General features: G+C 39.1%; 1 protein-coding gene across 1 annotated transcript in view; it reads right to left on the bottom strand.

Moving 5' to 3' along the window:
- Positions 1-17,517, bottom strand: part of ak5 (adenylate kinase 5) — a 118,855-nt gene that overhangs the window by 31,109 nt on the left and 70,229 nt on the right. The window contains exons 9-11 of the mRNA XM_085141446.1: positions 17,111-17,156; positions 15,521-15,565; positions 3,456-3,619 (exon numbers count right to left, since the gene is read on the bottom strand). Coding sequence (XP_084997572.1) covers positions 3,456-3,619; positions 15,521-15,565; positions 17,111-17,156 — 255 coding nt within the window. The remainder of the gene's footprint in view (positions 1-3,455; positions 3,620-15,520; positions 15,566-17,110; positions 17,157-17,517) is intronic.

The raw sequence follows: 17,517 nt of genomic DNA, 5'->3' as shown, positions 1-17,517 counted from the left end.
CTGCTGTGGCATTTTGCAGTTGCTTCTTGTACTGAATATCCTGTTCTTACATTTATTCCAAATAAGCCACTAACAGATATAATCCTGTTTCATAATTGTAGGGAAAAAAAAAACATTCCCCTGAAAAATAGGCACTGTGTTCTTATAGTTTGGTACGTCTGATACTCATTTCCATTCTGATTTTCTGCAATATGGCACTACTTCGAGAAAGGCATCAGAAAATAAAGAAAATACAGGGATTTTTATTACCGATAGGGATGCGCGACATGCTCTCATTCCAACAGCATCAAACGCTGCTGTTGTGTGATATGCAGCTGATTTTTCCCAAATTATGCACAGGATATTGTTTGGTGTCCGTGTCAGGATATTGGTCCTTTTTTATAGAGCCATACAGAGAGATGGTGGTGGTGCAGAAAGTGGTGGTTTTATCTGTCTGAGCGTTTGAAGTCCTTTAATATATATATATATATATATATATATATACTGATTTTGATTCTCTGTCTTTTTACATTTGCATGATTTTGCTAGTAGCACGTCTCCGTTGTGTGACTCTGTGTTTTGATTCATGAAGTCATTATTATCCTTTTATGTTAAATTTTAGTTTTATTGTTCAAGGTCTTGTCTAGTTGTGGATGCACTTTATTTTATTTACTGTTCTAGTTTTAGTTAAGTTTAGTTTAACTTTTAGGCGTTCTGTTTTGAGTTTGTTGCTCCTCATGTTTCCTCCTCTCTGCTATTATGTGTATTTGTTCTGTTGTGCTTATTTCTCTTTGTCTTCATTAGCTCTCTGTGCTTAGGACTTTTGGTTACTTCCTATTTTTACTTTGTAAGGAAAATCAGAAACCAAAACTAACACAGAACCTGTTTAGTCATGTGTAATGCTTTGCTCCAAGTGATTTTTGAATTATTGTTTATATATTACCAAAAAACAAATGCAGGACCGTCTTGTGTCCTGCATTTAGGTCCTCATTGTTAAGCTCCACATCCTGTGACACTTTAGCCATGCATATAAAAGAATGACATTTAAATCAGAGATAGAGGGGCACTTACAAAAGTCAACAACTGGACTCATTGTTGTTTTTCAATCTGAAGCCAGTGTTGCTTTATTTAATTTGCTCATGATAACGTTAGCTAGTTAAAAATTGGAGAAGAATGAACAGCTGGATTGGTGCCACGTCTGCAGTGATGGAGGTGCTCTGTTGGTCTATTGTGGTAAAGAATGAGCTGGGCATGAAGGCAAAGTGGTCCATTTCCTGTTCACTATATGCGCCTCCCCTGACATGTGGCAAGAAGCTGTGGATAGTGACCGAAAGAATAGGATCAACAACACAAGAGGTGGAAATGAGCTTTCTCAGAAGGATGTCTTAGCTCAGCCTTAGAGATCATGCCAGGAGCTTAGTCAACTAGTACAGCAGCTACTCTACTGGACTGAAAAGAGCCTGTTGAGGTGATTTGGGGATCTAACTAGGGCAACTCCTGGATGCCTATTAGCTGAAGTGTTTCAAGCATCTCCAACTGGGAGGATACACTGGGGCATCCGCAGAACATGCTGGGGAGATTATGTCTCTCAGCTATCTTAGCAATACCGTGGCAACCCCTGGAAGAGCTGAATGAGGTGGAGAGGGAGTGTGGGCATTTCAGCTTTGACTGAAGACCCAGATAAATGGAAACAGGGCAGGGTTGTCCATGGTGGGCTTGGTAAGATTTTATATAGGTCTCAAGTGTGGCAGACATGAAAACACTACTGTATTAGTACATATGTTCACAGATTCAGCTCTGCTGTTAACGCCAGAAATTCAAACTAAACCTTTCTGAAATGTAACCCTGAGCAACGCAGCAGACCCACTACAAACAGCAACAAAACACTTTTGATGCATTTTCCCTGTCTGCCCTTCAATTATACGTTGGCTGTCTCAGACGTATTTATAAAATGCAGTGAAAAGATATTTGCCCTCTTCTTGATTTCTTAGTTTGTTCCATATTTGTTGCTCTAAAATGTTTTAGCTCACCAAACAAATTTCAATATTAGACAAAGTGATGATTTCATTTATTAAGGGAGGAAATCTATCCAAACCTGCCTCACAAAGCCATTTCTAAGGCTTTGGGACTGTGAACCACAGTGAGAGTCATTATCCACAAATGGAGAAAGCTTGGAACAGCGGTGAAGCTTCCCACGTGTGGCCAGCCTACCAAAATGACTCCATCAATGACTCATCCAGGAGGTCACAAAAGAACAAAAAACAACATCTTAAGAACTGTAGGCCTTACTTTTCTCAGTTAAGGTCAGAGTTCATGATTCAACAATAAAGAGACTGGGGAAAAAAAAAAAGAACTGAAAGGCTCGTTTCATACTTTCCAAAAAACACCTTGACGATCCTCAAGAGTTTTGGGAAATACTCTGTACACTAACCAGACAAAAGCTGAACTTTTCAATTGAACTTTTCATAAAAAGAACATCACACCAACATTTAAACATAACGGTGGCAGTGTGATTGTCTGTCGCTGCTTTGCTGCTTCAGGATGACTTGCTGTAATTGATAAAACCATGAATTCTGTCCTCTACTGATGGCCTGTGCTTCAGGTTATGCAGGGTTATGCAGTAAGAGAAAATTCACAATAAGTCCACCTCTGAATGACTCAAAAAAATTAAACAAAATCAAGTTTCTGGAGTGGCCTAGCCAAAGTCAGGACAAATCCAGTTGCGATGCTTTTGCACGACCTTAAACGGGACGATTTTGGTTGAAAACATTGAAACAATTCTCCAAAGAAAAGTGGGCTAAAATTTCTCCACACTGATGTAAAAGATGCATTGGCAGTTAACAACTGATTGCATTTTTTTGTTTCCAACGGTGGCACAACCAATTAGGTTTATTTAGGTGAGTCAAAATTACTTTTTCAATCTTTCTGAATAAATAAAATCATCATTTAAAAACGGCTTTTTCTATTTACTCAGGTTATTTTTGTCTAATATTAAAAAATACTTGATGATCTGAAAAATGTAAGTGTGAAAATACTGGCAACCGCCCATGCTTCCCCTCAGCCTCTATCAAACACACATGTGAGGTCAAGAGCACGGAGGTTCAAACTCATGCAAGACTGTTAGTAGATGCACCTATGATATCAATTTAAAGCTCCTACATCACCTTAATCTTGAGTTATCGCATTCAAAACCTTTTGAATCCAGGAAGGGGACAAATACTTTCTTTTACTTGCACTGCAGATGAGTTGAATCTAATTTTACCCTCATCCTAAACGGTTACGGTTAATTCCTTTTTTTATATGTCGAATTTTTCAATCACACAACAGTTATGGAGTATTTATTGTGCTAATAATGCAAAATGTGATTTTTACAAATTAAAACAATGTAAAGTCAAATCAGTTTATAATTCTAGGCTTTGTGAGCTTCAGTAATCCCCTCATTATTTGCTTGTTTCACTCTGGACTGCCACACTGACCTCAGGCAACTGTTCTCCTCTCTCGAGTGCGTCCCGCAGGTAGCGCCCCCTATTGCTGTTAGACTGCAGCTCGCTGCAGAGCAGGTCACCCAGCGTGACGCGACGCAGGCCGAACCTCTCCTCCATCCGCTCACACTGCAGAGCCTTACCTGAGCCTGGACCACCTGAGACAGAAACACAGAGAAACAAGCGGAAATAAGGCCATATCGTCGCGGTCGAGTGATCACTGAGACTAACCTCCTGTGAGAAGAGGATGACGAGGAGGAAATTGAAAGATGACAGAAGAATATAAAGGAGGGAGATGATAGGAAATGGACGATGAGTGTTTGTGTGTGTGTGTCCGAAAGAGGGTACAGTTAAAGAACAAAGAGAAACAGATAAAAAAACAGATAAAATAAAAAACAATCAATTAAATTACATTTATTAAGAAGGAAATGGAAGGTAAAATTGTTTCTGCATTTTTCTGTGAAGTCTTCTAGGAGTGGTTTTTCACTTTGCTGTTAGCATCGCAATAACATTTAAGCAGCATAATAAAAGAAAGATCATCTGTATGCCCTCCTCATTAAGACAGGGGTTTGTGCAGAAATAAGTTTGCAATTTGCAGAGTGATGCAGAGGTAATATAACAATTACTTTCCACAAGGAGTAAATAAGGAAAGCCCTGCATACTTTTAAAAAAGTAAAGAGTAATGTAGAGTGCTTAAAAGGCAGAATGAACATACAAAGCATCATATTCAGAGAAAGATAAATCAAAGTGGGAGTTAAACTTTTTTTTTCTAACCAACCAGCTTTCATTAAGTAATTACATTTTAGCTGCTTTCACTTCTTAAGGTCAGAATATATACTGGCACTTTCTGTGTTTGGTGGCTTGCTGTGATGCTCGCAGGTGTTGTTGCAAGTATAATTGTATAACGTGGCCGTGAAACTGTGTGAAGCAGTCATTTATCAGCGCTAGCCTTGAGCCTAGTAATAAAACTCAGGATGCGCTTCATATTCATCATTATTCAACTCGAGTTGAATTCAAAAACAAGTGCGCTCATCACCATTTCCTTAGAGAGCACGGACAGATATGAGCGAGGTGAGGCTCGCACGGCGGGGAACGACTGAAATCAGAGAGCTCCCGAAAGAAATCAAGGAGGAAGGGCTAGGGATTCATTCAGAACATAAACACCGCCTCCGTTTATTTAGCCAGGCTCAATACGCTGCACAGACACCTCCACCAGGATGTAAAATAATGACCCAGAAATCCTTGAGAAGCTTGTTAGTGGCTCTTCTAGTTAGTTCGTCTTGCAAGTCAAACCCCTGCTGTAGCTGCGACCTGTCTGAGTTTGAAGACGGTTTCATCACTGAGAACATCATCTAGATGAACCCAGTTTAAAGGTTACAGCTTTGGGAAGTGTTTTACTTTCCTTCTTACTTTTACTTCATTTTCTGTCACAGTGTGCACTCCAGCCATGTTAAACATTTCCATGCTTTTAGGGTGCAAATAGCTTGCATAAATGAAAATGTCTTCAGATATATTCGAAACCAGCCTTTGAGGCTGGATTATTTCCTGAGCTTTGAGAAAGAGTGATATATAGAATTATTCGTTTAAAAACAAACAAACAAACTGATGCATGATTTTAAGAAAAAATGTCACTTGTTCAACTAATTACAAATTTAATTTAAAAAAAAAAGCAATTTTATCAAACCTGTAGCCTCACAGGCTGCCGCCTCATCCAGACGGCGAGTATATTTAGACACAAATGATATTATCTGCATATTATCTGAGCTTTGTGAGGAAATAAGTAGCAGGGGTGGAAATCCTTAAATTAAGGTCTTTGTGAGCATGAGATGCTACATAGTGTCCTCCTAGGGTCATTCTTTTGTCTCTTCTCAGAATGAGTTTTTAAGAATGTATGGGGTGCACTGAGTGTCATATTGGGAGCAGTGACAAAGCATTTAAAAAAAAAAATCATATCTGACATGTCTCCAGTTGTTGGCTAGTTGGCCTGTATGGTCATCTTAGGCGCAGAGTTCTGGGTGCGAGCACAGCTGCTGTTTAAAGCAGCCAATCAAAATAAAGTTGGCTTAAATGGAGCTGAAACAGCTTGGTCGAGAGGATTACTTTGAACTGAATCATGCAAAGCTATGGCTTAGTCCAGCACTAAAAATGGGCAGCAGGAAATGGGTGTGATAACATAATGTAGTGTGGATTTAATAGAACACAGGAGAATCATAAAGATTCACAAGTTTTTTTTTTTAAACAGAAACATAAAAAAAACACGAGTAAAGAGTGAATTTGCAGCTTTGTGTGCTTTGGCATGTTTGAATTCTGCTTCTGGTTTCTCTGCTAACGCTCAGTTTGGTAGAGGCTGAGATTTGAGATGCCCAAACCATCCTACCATGTGTGAACAGCACTGTCACAGCGGCGTCCGCGGTAAGAGCCAAAGTGACAGATGGAATAAATTAGAGAGAGAAAGATGGAAGCAGACAGAGATGAAAACGATAAACACAAAACAAGGCAAAGACAGATACAGCCCTGCTAAATAATGTTTCCTTAAAGCATTAATAGGTGATGTTAAGAAACTTTATCAGTTTACTTGAAAAATGGACTGGGAGTGCAGATTTTTTCCTCAAAATATTGACATGATTTATCTGTTATCTGGTGATGATTACTGAGAATGAAAAATGTTCTTGCATCATTTTAATCATTTGACAAATAAAACAAACACAATACTCTGGAATTTATATTCTGTATGTGTTAAATTACATGCACTACCAGTCAAACGTTTGGACACACCTTCTCATTTAGTGTTTTTTCTTTATTTTTACTACATTGTAGATACTGAAGACATCAAATATATGAAGGAAGATATATGGAAATATGTAGCAAAGAAAAAATAAATAAATGACTCAAAAAATATGTATTATAGTTCCTCAAAGTAGCCACTCTTTGTTTTGTTGGAAGTGCTGCAAACCTTGGCCTTCTCTCAACAAGCTTCATGATGTTGTCACCTGAAATGGTTTCACATAACAGGTGTGACTTGTCTGGGTTTATTTGTCTTCTTCTATTTCTAGGATCATCATTTGTGTTGTGCAGTAGTCAGATTGGTACACAGCTGACAGCCCTATTTGACAACTGTTAGAATTCATATTATGGCAAGAACTGGAGGTCAGTCGGTCCGGAAAATTGTCAAAACTTTAAATGTGCAGTCGCAATTGCAGTCGCAAAAACCATCAAACGCTACGACAAAACTGGCTCACAAGAGGACCGCCCCAGGAAAGGAAGACCAAGGGTCACCTCTGCTGCTGAGGATACATTCATCCGAGTCGCCAGCCTCAGAAATCAAGTTAACAGCACCTCAGATTAGAGCTCAGATAAATGCGACACAGAGTTCCAGTAGAAGACACGTGTCTACATGAACTGTTCAGAGGAGACTGCGTGAATCAGGCCTTTATGGTCAAACAGCTGCTAAGAAACCACAGCTAAGGAAAAGCAACAAGGAGGAGAAATTTGTTTGGGCCAAAAAACCACAAAGAATGTTGTAAGGGCTATTTGACTAAGAAGGAGAGTGACGGAGTGCTGCACCAGATGGCCTGGCCTCCACAGTCACCTGACCTAAACCCAGTAAAGATGGTTTGGGATGAGATGGACCCCAGAGTGAAGGCAAAAGGACCAACAAGTGCTCAGCATCTCTGAACTCCTTCAAGACTGTTGGAAAACCATTTCAGGCGACGGCCTCATGAAGCTCATCGAGAGAATGCCAAGAGGTGCAAAGTGGTAATCAAAACAAAGGGTGGCTATTTTTCAAGAATCTAAAATATAAAACATGTTTTGAGTTATTTCACACTTTTTTGTTTATCACATAATTCCATAAGTGTTCATTCATAGTTTTAACTTTTGACTGACTCTCTAATTAAGCCCGTAAATCCTTAAAGGGAAAAAAAAAAGATATCATTAGAAATTTCTTCATTAGCTTCAGCAGGGTGGTTTCTGCTTGTTAATGGCATCCTCTAACACCATAACACTCGTTTCCAGCCAACCCCACTAAGTGCAAAATTACCACTGTTGCATCACACACTACCAGCAGGTTTTTCACTTTTTAAATGCAAGTCTGATTACAAGGGCAAATGATAATTTTCCGCAGAGAGGGGAAATAAAAAAAGAGAGAGATGGAAGTCAGAGAGCATGGTGGAATAAGACAAAAAGATAGAAATGGAGGGAAAATGGCTTAAGTAAAAGCTCACATTAGTATTTCACTGCTTTTTTCCCCCCTGTAGCACTTCTGCAGAACACTTTTGGATGGGTAACCCGATGCAGCAGATGGTTTGTTACACCAAACCATCTGGAAAGTAGTTCTTAGAAATTATTCGCAAAAAAGCCAGGCACTTTTTCAAATCTAACTTAGCGCTCACTTCAGACAATCACAGCAATGATCTATAGAATTTAAAGAGCACCAAAGAGGAAAAAAGCCAAGCTGCAAACTGAGGAGCTTTGAAAGTTGGCGAGCAGTCAGTGCAGCGATGTATGTAGCAGTAGCTGGCAGATTCTTACCATCTATATAAGGAAAATTTGTATTTTAAAGGGACCCACTTCCAAAAATACTTGGCAGGTGATCAGATGAACCATCTGTCACAAGAAGGATTTTTAAGTCACAAGTTACCATGCAAGGCAATTGGTGACCAATTTTATTGGATTCTTTTACTTGTCGGCCAAGTTTGATGATAGTTTTTATTCAATCCTGTTGTCAAAAAGGAAAAACAGTCTCCTCTTCTGACTTTTAATTAACAAAATGTAAGTGCCTTCATTAATGACTTTTATCTTTTTGTTTGCTGTATTCTGCCTCCTTTTATTGCTTCTCAAGTGTTTAATTCTTAGCAGCATGTGTAGGTGGACAGGTTTAGCATCAATATAAACAAAAGGCCGAATTTTACAGAAGACCAAAAGTTCAAACCTGACCTAATATGTACTCTTAGAAAAGGACACCCATGTTTTCCACACAGACTCTTAACAGATGACATTGCATGTTGGATCAAAATCTGACAATGCTTTTCTACATTCATAATTCCATCACTTTTGATAACTTTTGGCTGAAATGGAGCCCAAAAACCTCTCTCTCCTCCTCTGTACATACTGATGAGCACTTCAACCAATGAATCATCACTCCATCACACCTGTTGCCACTGATTTTTCAGTCCAGTTCTTGTGTCACCTGACACATCTCAGTCTTTTCACTTTGTTTCACTTAAGAATGGCTTCTTGAAAGCCATGCTCCCACCAAGACCATATCTTTGAGGCTTCAGTGAACAGTAGATGGATCAACTTAAGGATCAGATAAATCTCTCAGGTTCTGTGTCTTTTAAAAAAAAAAATCTTAAGGACATGACTTTCAGATACTGTTAATCTGCTGTCAGTTCTTTTTAGGCCTGCCATCGGTTCTTATTTCCTGGACTTGTCGAGTTTCCTCTGATTATTTTTATTTATTTATTTTTTTAAAGATCCACGGCACACTATGCTGAGTTTTCAGGTAAAAGCTCTTTGGGAATCACCTGGTTGGTGCAAAAATACAATTTTTAAGCCTGTCAAACTGTTATCTTTGTAATATTTCAGCACTTGTTCATCCCTTCAGTTAGGTAGGATGATTCACTTCTTCAATGATTTTAAGAAACTGTGGCTTCTTGGAAGAAAATTATGAAGAAATGTGGAGCGGCTCTAGACTTTCGCACATCACTGTATATTTAGGCTCAGTAGGTTAGCTAATTAATAACACTAGTATTATACTATTATATAACTAATTTAGAACAAAGGAAACATGAGATGTGAAGCATAAATATGTCCATATTGGAATTGGTGTAATTACAATTTTCCCCCATCTTATTTCTTAAATTACACATAATTTCTTAACTTCCAGCTCTATATTGTTATTCCTCGGCTCTACAAGAAAAGCTTTGCATAATCAACTGTTCAAATAGTTTTTCCTAAATTGTACCTCATCCATTGTCCAAAACAAGCAGTTTTATAGCTCCCTCTGCCCCCTTTTGGTGTACCGTCTCTTTAAGAAAACTTGGCTGCCCCTTGAAGTGACTTCATATGGGAAAAAACAGAAAACCCCCCAGCACTGTTAGCTTTTGGCCCAATGGGTTTACCTGTACATACACTAACCTCTATATTTAAGATTTTATCTGTTTTCAAATGAGCATCCAACACTGCAGCACAGAATGTGAGCGAAATTAAGGAAAAGCTTGATATGCTCACTGTAAAGACACCGAGAATAGGGAGATAGCCTTTTTTAGCCCCTAATAAGTCTGAGAGATAACCTGTATCTCCCCTGAAGCAGCAGCAGCTTCATTGAAGCTGGATGATAAAAGGAGGAGACGGGGATGGTGAAAGGCTACAACACTTTCATGTAGAACTGAGGAGTCATCAAGCTGCGTCACGCAGTCTTGAGTCGGTATTTTCAAAGTTGGAATGACATCTGACGGGGCAGGAAAGAAAACCTTTTGTCCCTGCAGTTGTCTCTTGAAGGGAAGTGCTGGACAACTTGGGTGTTTGAAAGCACTCTTTAAAAACCTACAACTGCTGAAAATACAGCAGAATAAATCGGTTAATATTATTAATGACAAAACATTATGGGGACCAATTAAAGTAATATGCAGCTCTATGATTTTCTTCTTCTCTTCTCTGTGGTAGCTTTGCATGATTTGACCATGTTAAATATGAGCATCCATGACTGTAGCAGCATTTAATGACAGAAAATAATTAAAAAAACAAACATTACAGACCATTTTAAAGTCATATAAGCATCTTAAGCTTGATGGTTTTCCGTTTAGGTTAAGTTTTTAATTGAATGCCCCTAAACCTCTTAACAAAGAGCAGTTTGTTAAAAGGCTTAGTGGTTTTATGAAAATATACTTTATTTTTATTTATATAGTTTATTAACTCACTGACTGCCAGTCACACTAGATAAAAAATAGGATGGTGTTTGGTGGTGATGGTGGTTTCCCAATGATTGCACTGAATTTGTTTTCATTTGGCAACTGTTTGCAGTTAGAGGAACAAATTTCAGATTAGATTTCAGAGATTACAATTGTCCATTGTCCAAACTACTGCTGTTCTTACTTAGATCCGAGCTCTAGAATAGTCCCATCAGTAACTCCTGCAATATATGACAACCAAGCCCGCTTACCTGATTTCTTAACAATTTTTTTATATATAAATACACTTCTTCTAATATTTGGTTAAATGCGCCTTTGCTAATTGCATCTCGACTCAATGCTTTTGGGAGCCATCAAAAAGCTTCTGAGGTTCAGGCCATTCCAGAAACTAACAAAACTGCAGATTCAGAGATCAGTTCCAACAACGTTATTCTGCCAAGGTGTGGAAGAAGACCCAAACTGTCACCCTGTCACTAAGGCTCAAGCCTGCCATGAACTGGAACCTGCTGGAACACTGACATCAAGCTTTAAATTTCCATGAACTGAGAGAGGAATAAAAACGAGGCTTTCAAATCCACAGTAAGTAGCAATGAATCTAACAAATGAAAGTGATCCCTTGTACTGATGCTCTGATGCTTACAGAGTAATTCAACATTTTTCAGCTCATTTTTCCAGCCCACATCTTACTGATGTGGTCCAGAAACAACTGGAAAAATAAATCGGAGTTCCTATATTGCAGAGAAGTCACCTGGAAAGGTTGACGGATGATTTCCCTCGCAGACAGTGCTGTTTTATTTTCATATCAGCGTGTTCTTTTTAAAAAAAAAATGAAACATGTCAGCTGCCTTTCATACATACATGAGGTGCTCATATTCATAAGGGTTCACAGAGCTCCTGCTACTTTGCTTGACACAACACTATGAGCAACCTGCAGGCAGAACAGTGCGTGGTAAAAGATATGAGAGAGATCAGACAAGAACGGTGAAGGTTTTATTCAACAGCTGCCAGCCAGAAGAAAGTTGTGAGGCTGTGTAAAATTAAATATAATGATTTGCAAATGATTTAAATTCTAGAATTCTTTAAAAATGAAATCTAGACCTAAAAACCCCCCAGCATTTCAAAGATGTTTTTCTTTCTTATAAAAAACATGTGCTCATTTTGAACTTGTGATGATCATAAAAATGGGGGAAGGAGTCGATTTCTCAGTGTGCTGCATCACCTCTTCTTTTAAGATGTCTATGCTGTTAAACTGAATTTAATACATAGTTCAGTATCTGTCTATCTGGGAACTGAGGACTTCAGCTCCTGTGAGTGTGTCTTTCACACTACTAAATAAATGATTTCGGCTGCTCAACAGTTCGAGGCTTCCATTGTGATAGCTTTTGTTTCAAAATGCACCAACTGTGGACGGTGTGCGACATGTCATAGGCTTCTGTAAGGGCCGATGCTGTGAAATACTTGCAGAATGTGGTTCAGCAATGTGCTAATAAAGAGAAGCAAATAATAGAAATAAGAAGGATGCAAAACAGACACTGTCTGGATGGCAGTAAACTAAAAACTGTATATATCGTTCAGCATTAATGATGCCTTCACGTATTTGTGACAGATGCTTCTGAACTGTGTTTATAGCACATCAGATGGTTTTTCTCTTCTTTTTGCTAGTGTGCTCCTCTTTAGATGATCAAGCCATAGACGCCATTGACTGTCCCTCAAGTTCTGTAGACATGAAGTATACAGACAACCTCTGGGATGTCAAGCATTGGCGCAACGGACGCTGTTAAATAGTGCCACAGACTCTCCTCTGCCCCCGACCCCTCCCTGAGGTTTCTTCCTGTTAGCAAGCACTGTCGCCAAGTGCTTGCTCAAAGAGGGCCGTTTGATTGTTACCTCACAGGTAAAGACTGTGATTTGGTACTAAAAATATAACATAATTGAATTATGTGAGCTCTCAGGAGCTCACTGATTCACTGATCCGGGTCTGTGAAAAGATCCTCCAGGATACCATCCACTGTCTCAACAGTCACATCCAAGAAGTGACAATGATCATAAAAGAAAACTAGAGAAAAATCAGTCATAAGGGCATCACAGTCAATCACAGTGCAATGTCCTGTTGACATTGCTTTGCAAAACCATTCGCTTTTTGGGGGTTGCCTTGTTGTTTAACTTGTTATCATGTTGACTTGCACCAAGACAGGCAGTCGTTTCTGTTTTCTAACTGGATACATTGATATCCCTGACGTCTTACTGGCTTTATAGTGTGTCCATGCAGTCTGTTACAGAGTAATGACGGATGCTCATTTCATCTGCAATAATGTTACTTATTAACCTATTTAGTCTTTTGCTGTTCCTACTCCAGCTTTTGTTTGAGATATGCTGCTGGCATCAAATTAAAATGGCAAAAATACAAAAAAACAAACAAAAAAGCCAATTACTCAGTTTTTTTTAAATACGTTAACTTCTGTTTTAATAAATTAGACTTTCTATTTTATTTTCCTGACAGCACAGTCGCAGATTGTTATAAATAGAGTGAAATCCTAAATGTTATCTTGATTGGCTGACCTCTCATTATATGGTATAAAATTTGTTCGGGAGACACATCTGAGTTTAGGTGACAGTTGTTGCATTTGTGGGTGACATTTTCCTCCAATTATCTGCTGCTGCTGTGAAATAGCTTTTGGTCTGGCTCAGCGTCTGTTTTTCAAATCCTCCGACAAACTGGCGTTAATTCAGATCAGTCTGGATTTGTCCTGAGAGTCCATGAAAAGGGATTTTAGCGCTGGTATATGGGTGTGATAGAGAGCGCACACACACATACACACTCAGACTACTGATTAAATAACCTTTTGGTGACCGTATCTTTAGTGTTTTTCCACAGTAGCAGGGTTGACGGTGGTTAATGGAGGGTCTGTATGTCCCAGATCTCTAATTAACCTGCACGTCTGTCGTGTCTTCAATTAGCAGACTGAGCTCAGTGCCTCACTGTACTGTCATGGCATACTAATTGATCACAAAAACCTGAAAACCTCTTCCTCTAGAGGCTGGAAGTAACACTGAGCACAAATTGGAAGCAGCAGTGATGCATCTTTCTATTTTGTGACAAATATTACTTAGATGGCGTATATATTTGCGCACGAGATTGATCTGAGAGCTGCCTTTAGAGTCACATTGCAGATTCAAGGTAATAAAAAAATACTGACAAAGACATTGGTTGTTCCACATGGAGGAGATTGGCAACTTATAAACACCATTTCCACTGATTAACGTGATTGTTTTTACTTGTATTAACATCATCTGAATCCGTTAATTGATTAACAACATGGTTAACAGCATCCATCAGATATATTGTCTTTGACACAGATAATATTGGGTTTATATACATCGTGGTTATAAACCAGATTAAAAAACAATACAAACAGTGAATCCCTACATTTGGCAAGCTTAACCTAGTTAATTTTAACCAATTTGTACAGATAATTATTCTGTTTGGTGACAAAATGATATAAACTTCTCTTAGATCTAGTCTATCGTGGAAAATAAAATAGTAGAAAAGAAAAATTCTGCATGCACTACTTTTTAAAAATGAAATCCATGTAAGGCTGCAGAGAGCAGATGAACAGCACACAGAGTCCAGCACAATAACAAATGCTTACATAGCACCAAATCACAACAACACGGGCTTTAAAACACTTTAAATTGTAAGATGATGAAGGCATGGACAACGTTATGCTGCCTGTAAAATCATTTAGCATGACCGGTTTGGTGGTGGGTCACCATGGAGGCAGACCTCTACAGGCCGGCAACAACAATCTAGCTGCAATGCTGCAGTGTGTGCTGGGTTCATCCTGGTTCACCATAGTTCCCGGCTTTTGGTGGTGAGAGTACGCAAACAGTACCTGGAGGATGAAACCTCTGGGACAATACTATTATTTTTTTTCTAGATGGCAGCTCATACGGGCGTATGCAACAGCACAGCGCTCCTACTACTTTGTACCTCTGTGTTTTTTATGCCTTTTGTTGCATCTTCCAGCATTGCACTGATCAATTTTAGTCATCAGGAACTAATAGAAATCGGCATCTGCCTGAACCCGGATTTTACTTCGGATTGGACCGACAGTATCCCACCTGAGTTTGTGAGACCTCCGGGCGTTCTGTGGGTTACTGTCGCGAACAGCAAGTGATGCAGATGGCGCACGGAGAGGATTAAAAAAAAAAAAAAAACGGGGATGCAGAGCTGGCTATAGTGTCTCTGATGGAGGTGAAAGAGCGAACAGGGCGCAGAGGGTAATTAAAACCACACAAAAAATAATTTCAGCAAAATAGACGAACCTGCTACATCATGTTTTTTTTCCTCATTATGATCTGATGTGTTTTTTAAAGTGTTCCTTTAATTTTAATTTGTTTTTTGCAGTGTTATTTTGGTAATTCATCCCGTTGTGCGTCTCCTGTGTTTTAACTTCTCTTTGTCGTCCTTCTGATTTCCTGATTGTTTCCAAATATGTGTCATTCTTCAATCATATCTAATCTTGTTCACTTTTCTTTTCCCCCTGTTTGTTTCCAGCGTGTCAGCATCTCCCTTTCCAGGCTTCTCGTGCCCCTTTAGATTCTTGGTTTGTTTGTTTTTTTCCCCCTTTTTCGTATTTCATGTGATTTCTGGAGCCATTTAATGCCTGCTTTTCATTATTTAAACCTGCCTGTGAGTCCTGGATCTGGGTCTTCTCACCATCTGAGAAAATGGCCCCAAGAGTGCAATTATATGCAAATCAGTAACGTTAGACTTCATAGTTTCCGTCATCATAATTTCTCTGAAAGGAGGACTTATTTAGGCTATGTGTGCCTAATAAATTGCTAAATGTCAAACTGCTGTTGAACTCTAAGTACTGTAGACATGCATCAATTTAACTGGGTTGTTTTCTACTAACAGACACAAGTAAGATGAAGATATCTGTCACTTCCTCCCTGGTCTGACTTGTTTGTGTGTGTGTGTGTGTGTGTGTGTGTGTGTGTGTGTGTGTGTGTGTGTGTGTGTGTGTGTGTGTGTGTGTGTGTGTGTGTGTGTGTGTGTGTGTGAGTAAATTATTAACTAGCAGCTTGATGAACAATCAGCAGCTGCTCACTATCACCGTGCGTGCCCATGTTGTCAGCTCTTACCCATCATGAAGATGACCTTTGGTTTCTTCTGTTCTGTAGAATAACCTGTCAGAGGGAAGAAAATCACAGTTTAACATGTGGCTCAGAACCACACACCCATATACTTGTATTTCTGTCTCTAAGGCCCATTTTCTGTCCTCCTAACCTGACCTCGATCAGCACAAGTAAACCTCAACACCTTTTTTTTTTAAAGCAATGCAGGCTTAATTAAAAGTGTCCATAAATATAAAACATGCAATACAGCCGCAGTAATAACAAAACATGTAATGGCACCGTTTATTTAGCTAATGACATCTCCCTCCTATTGTCTGTTGTGTGCGGCCGATTCGTTTCCTGTGTTTTTCCTCCTTTTGTGTTTGGCTGATGGTGCGTGTTCTGTTGTTACACCCTACCACAGAATTTTAATTAAGCATATATTTGCAGTTTCCCCATGCATTACCTCGAATGCTAAGTAGGAAAGGTTTTGTGAGCAATACTTGTGCACAGAGTTAAAGCGATAAGCATTTGCTTTTGAATTTATGACCATTTGACTTGTGCGTTTTAATATTTCCTGTTTAGTTTTCCGAGGAAAAACATTTTGTGAACAGCTGCAGTTTGTTTACATGAAACAGAAGCTGTAACCTTCTAACTTTATCACGCAGTAAATACAGGTGTGCTCAGACACACTGCTTTTGCATAGTTTATCAACTGTATGATTTTGGCAATTGCAATGACATCATTCTGGTAAATTCATGCTCCGTGGAGGCACAGTTTACTAATAGTTATAACTCTTGTGGCTGAATCACTGGAAAAAAAACTGTTAAATCTAAATAGAAAATATCAAGTGGTAGCAAAAATCTTCTTCTTTCATTTGGCACAAGGGATCATCTGCCTCCATCCCGTCCCTAGCATCTTCTTCTGTCACTAACCCTCTGCATGTCTCCATGTACTACATCAGTCACTAAATATAAAGTTCCTATTCTCAACCTCCTCTTATTCCTTCCTGTCCTTTCCTCTTGCTGTATCTGAAAAGCCCCCCCCCCCTTTCCTTTGGCCAGCAGTTCCACCCTGTTTGAAAACAGCACAGGGGTCGTCCTTAACCCAGTGCCCGAACGATCCGTTACAGAAGTCACATTCCTGAGGAGCTGCATGCTTGATTTGGCAAAGATTCCCTTCCTGACGCAACCCTCCTCATTTATCATGAGTACACTGGCGCACGGTTTCCGCATGGCTGGGTTGGTAGCGAGAATCATACCAGTAACATAATAATGAAAATAGTTTGTACTGTTGGATAACGACATGAACATCAGGTCTAAGTGGCGACAGTGAATCAACAGACGAGCCTCCCCTCGTATTACACAATCAATACTCTTGATGAAGAACAGTGCTGACACACACACGCGGCTGCAGGGAGCGGTTCATTGTGGTGAAAAATGGTTACATGACACTTGGCATTTACTGAGATGAAACATTTTGTGATGAAATGCTAGACTGAGTCGACTGCTGGCTTTATGAAAGAAGGCAAAAGGGACTATGGTGGAAAAGTAGGGAGAGTGTTACTTTGCTCCTTTTTGAACTGAAAATCAAATATCAGTTATTTCCTCAACTCACTTTCTGGGTTTCCTTCGGCGTATCCGATTTCTTCCTCCTCTTCAACCTGGAAGAAAGTGAGAAATAAAGGTCTTTAGGTTTTATTTATGTTCATATTTTTCCAAAATATCTTTCAAATACTGTGTTTGTGAAGCTCCACATGCTTTCCACATATGCACCAGTGTATTTGTTTATAAACAGATACACCCATAATTAATAGTAATAGCTACTTTCAAAAACAATCTAAGAAGGTGAGAAGTAGTTTAGAAAATTCCATCAAATAATGAGTTTTAATAAGCACATTTGAAAGAGGATAGTGAATTTCCACAGCTGTGAGCCTTGGATAGCATTAAACAAGCTACTACAATCATCCAGACTTCTGGTTTCAGGTTTTTGGCCCTGCCTGCACAAGGTTTCTTTCAATCAGC

This window comes from Neolamprologus multifasciatus, chromosome 18 (assembly GCF_963576455.1).
Source record: "Neolamprologus multifasciatus chromosome 18, fNeoMul1.2, whole genome shotgun sequence".
Lineage (NCBI taxonomy): Eukaryota > Metazoa > Chordata > Actinopteri > Cichliformes > Cichlidae > Neolamprologus > Neolamprologus multifasciatus.
The sequence above is the reverse complement of the archived record's forward strand: the minus strand, read 5'-3'. Positions and strand labels throughout refer to the sequence as shown.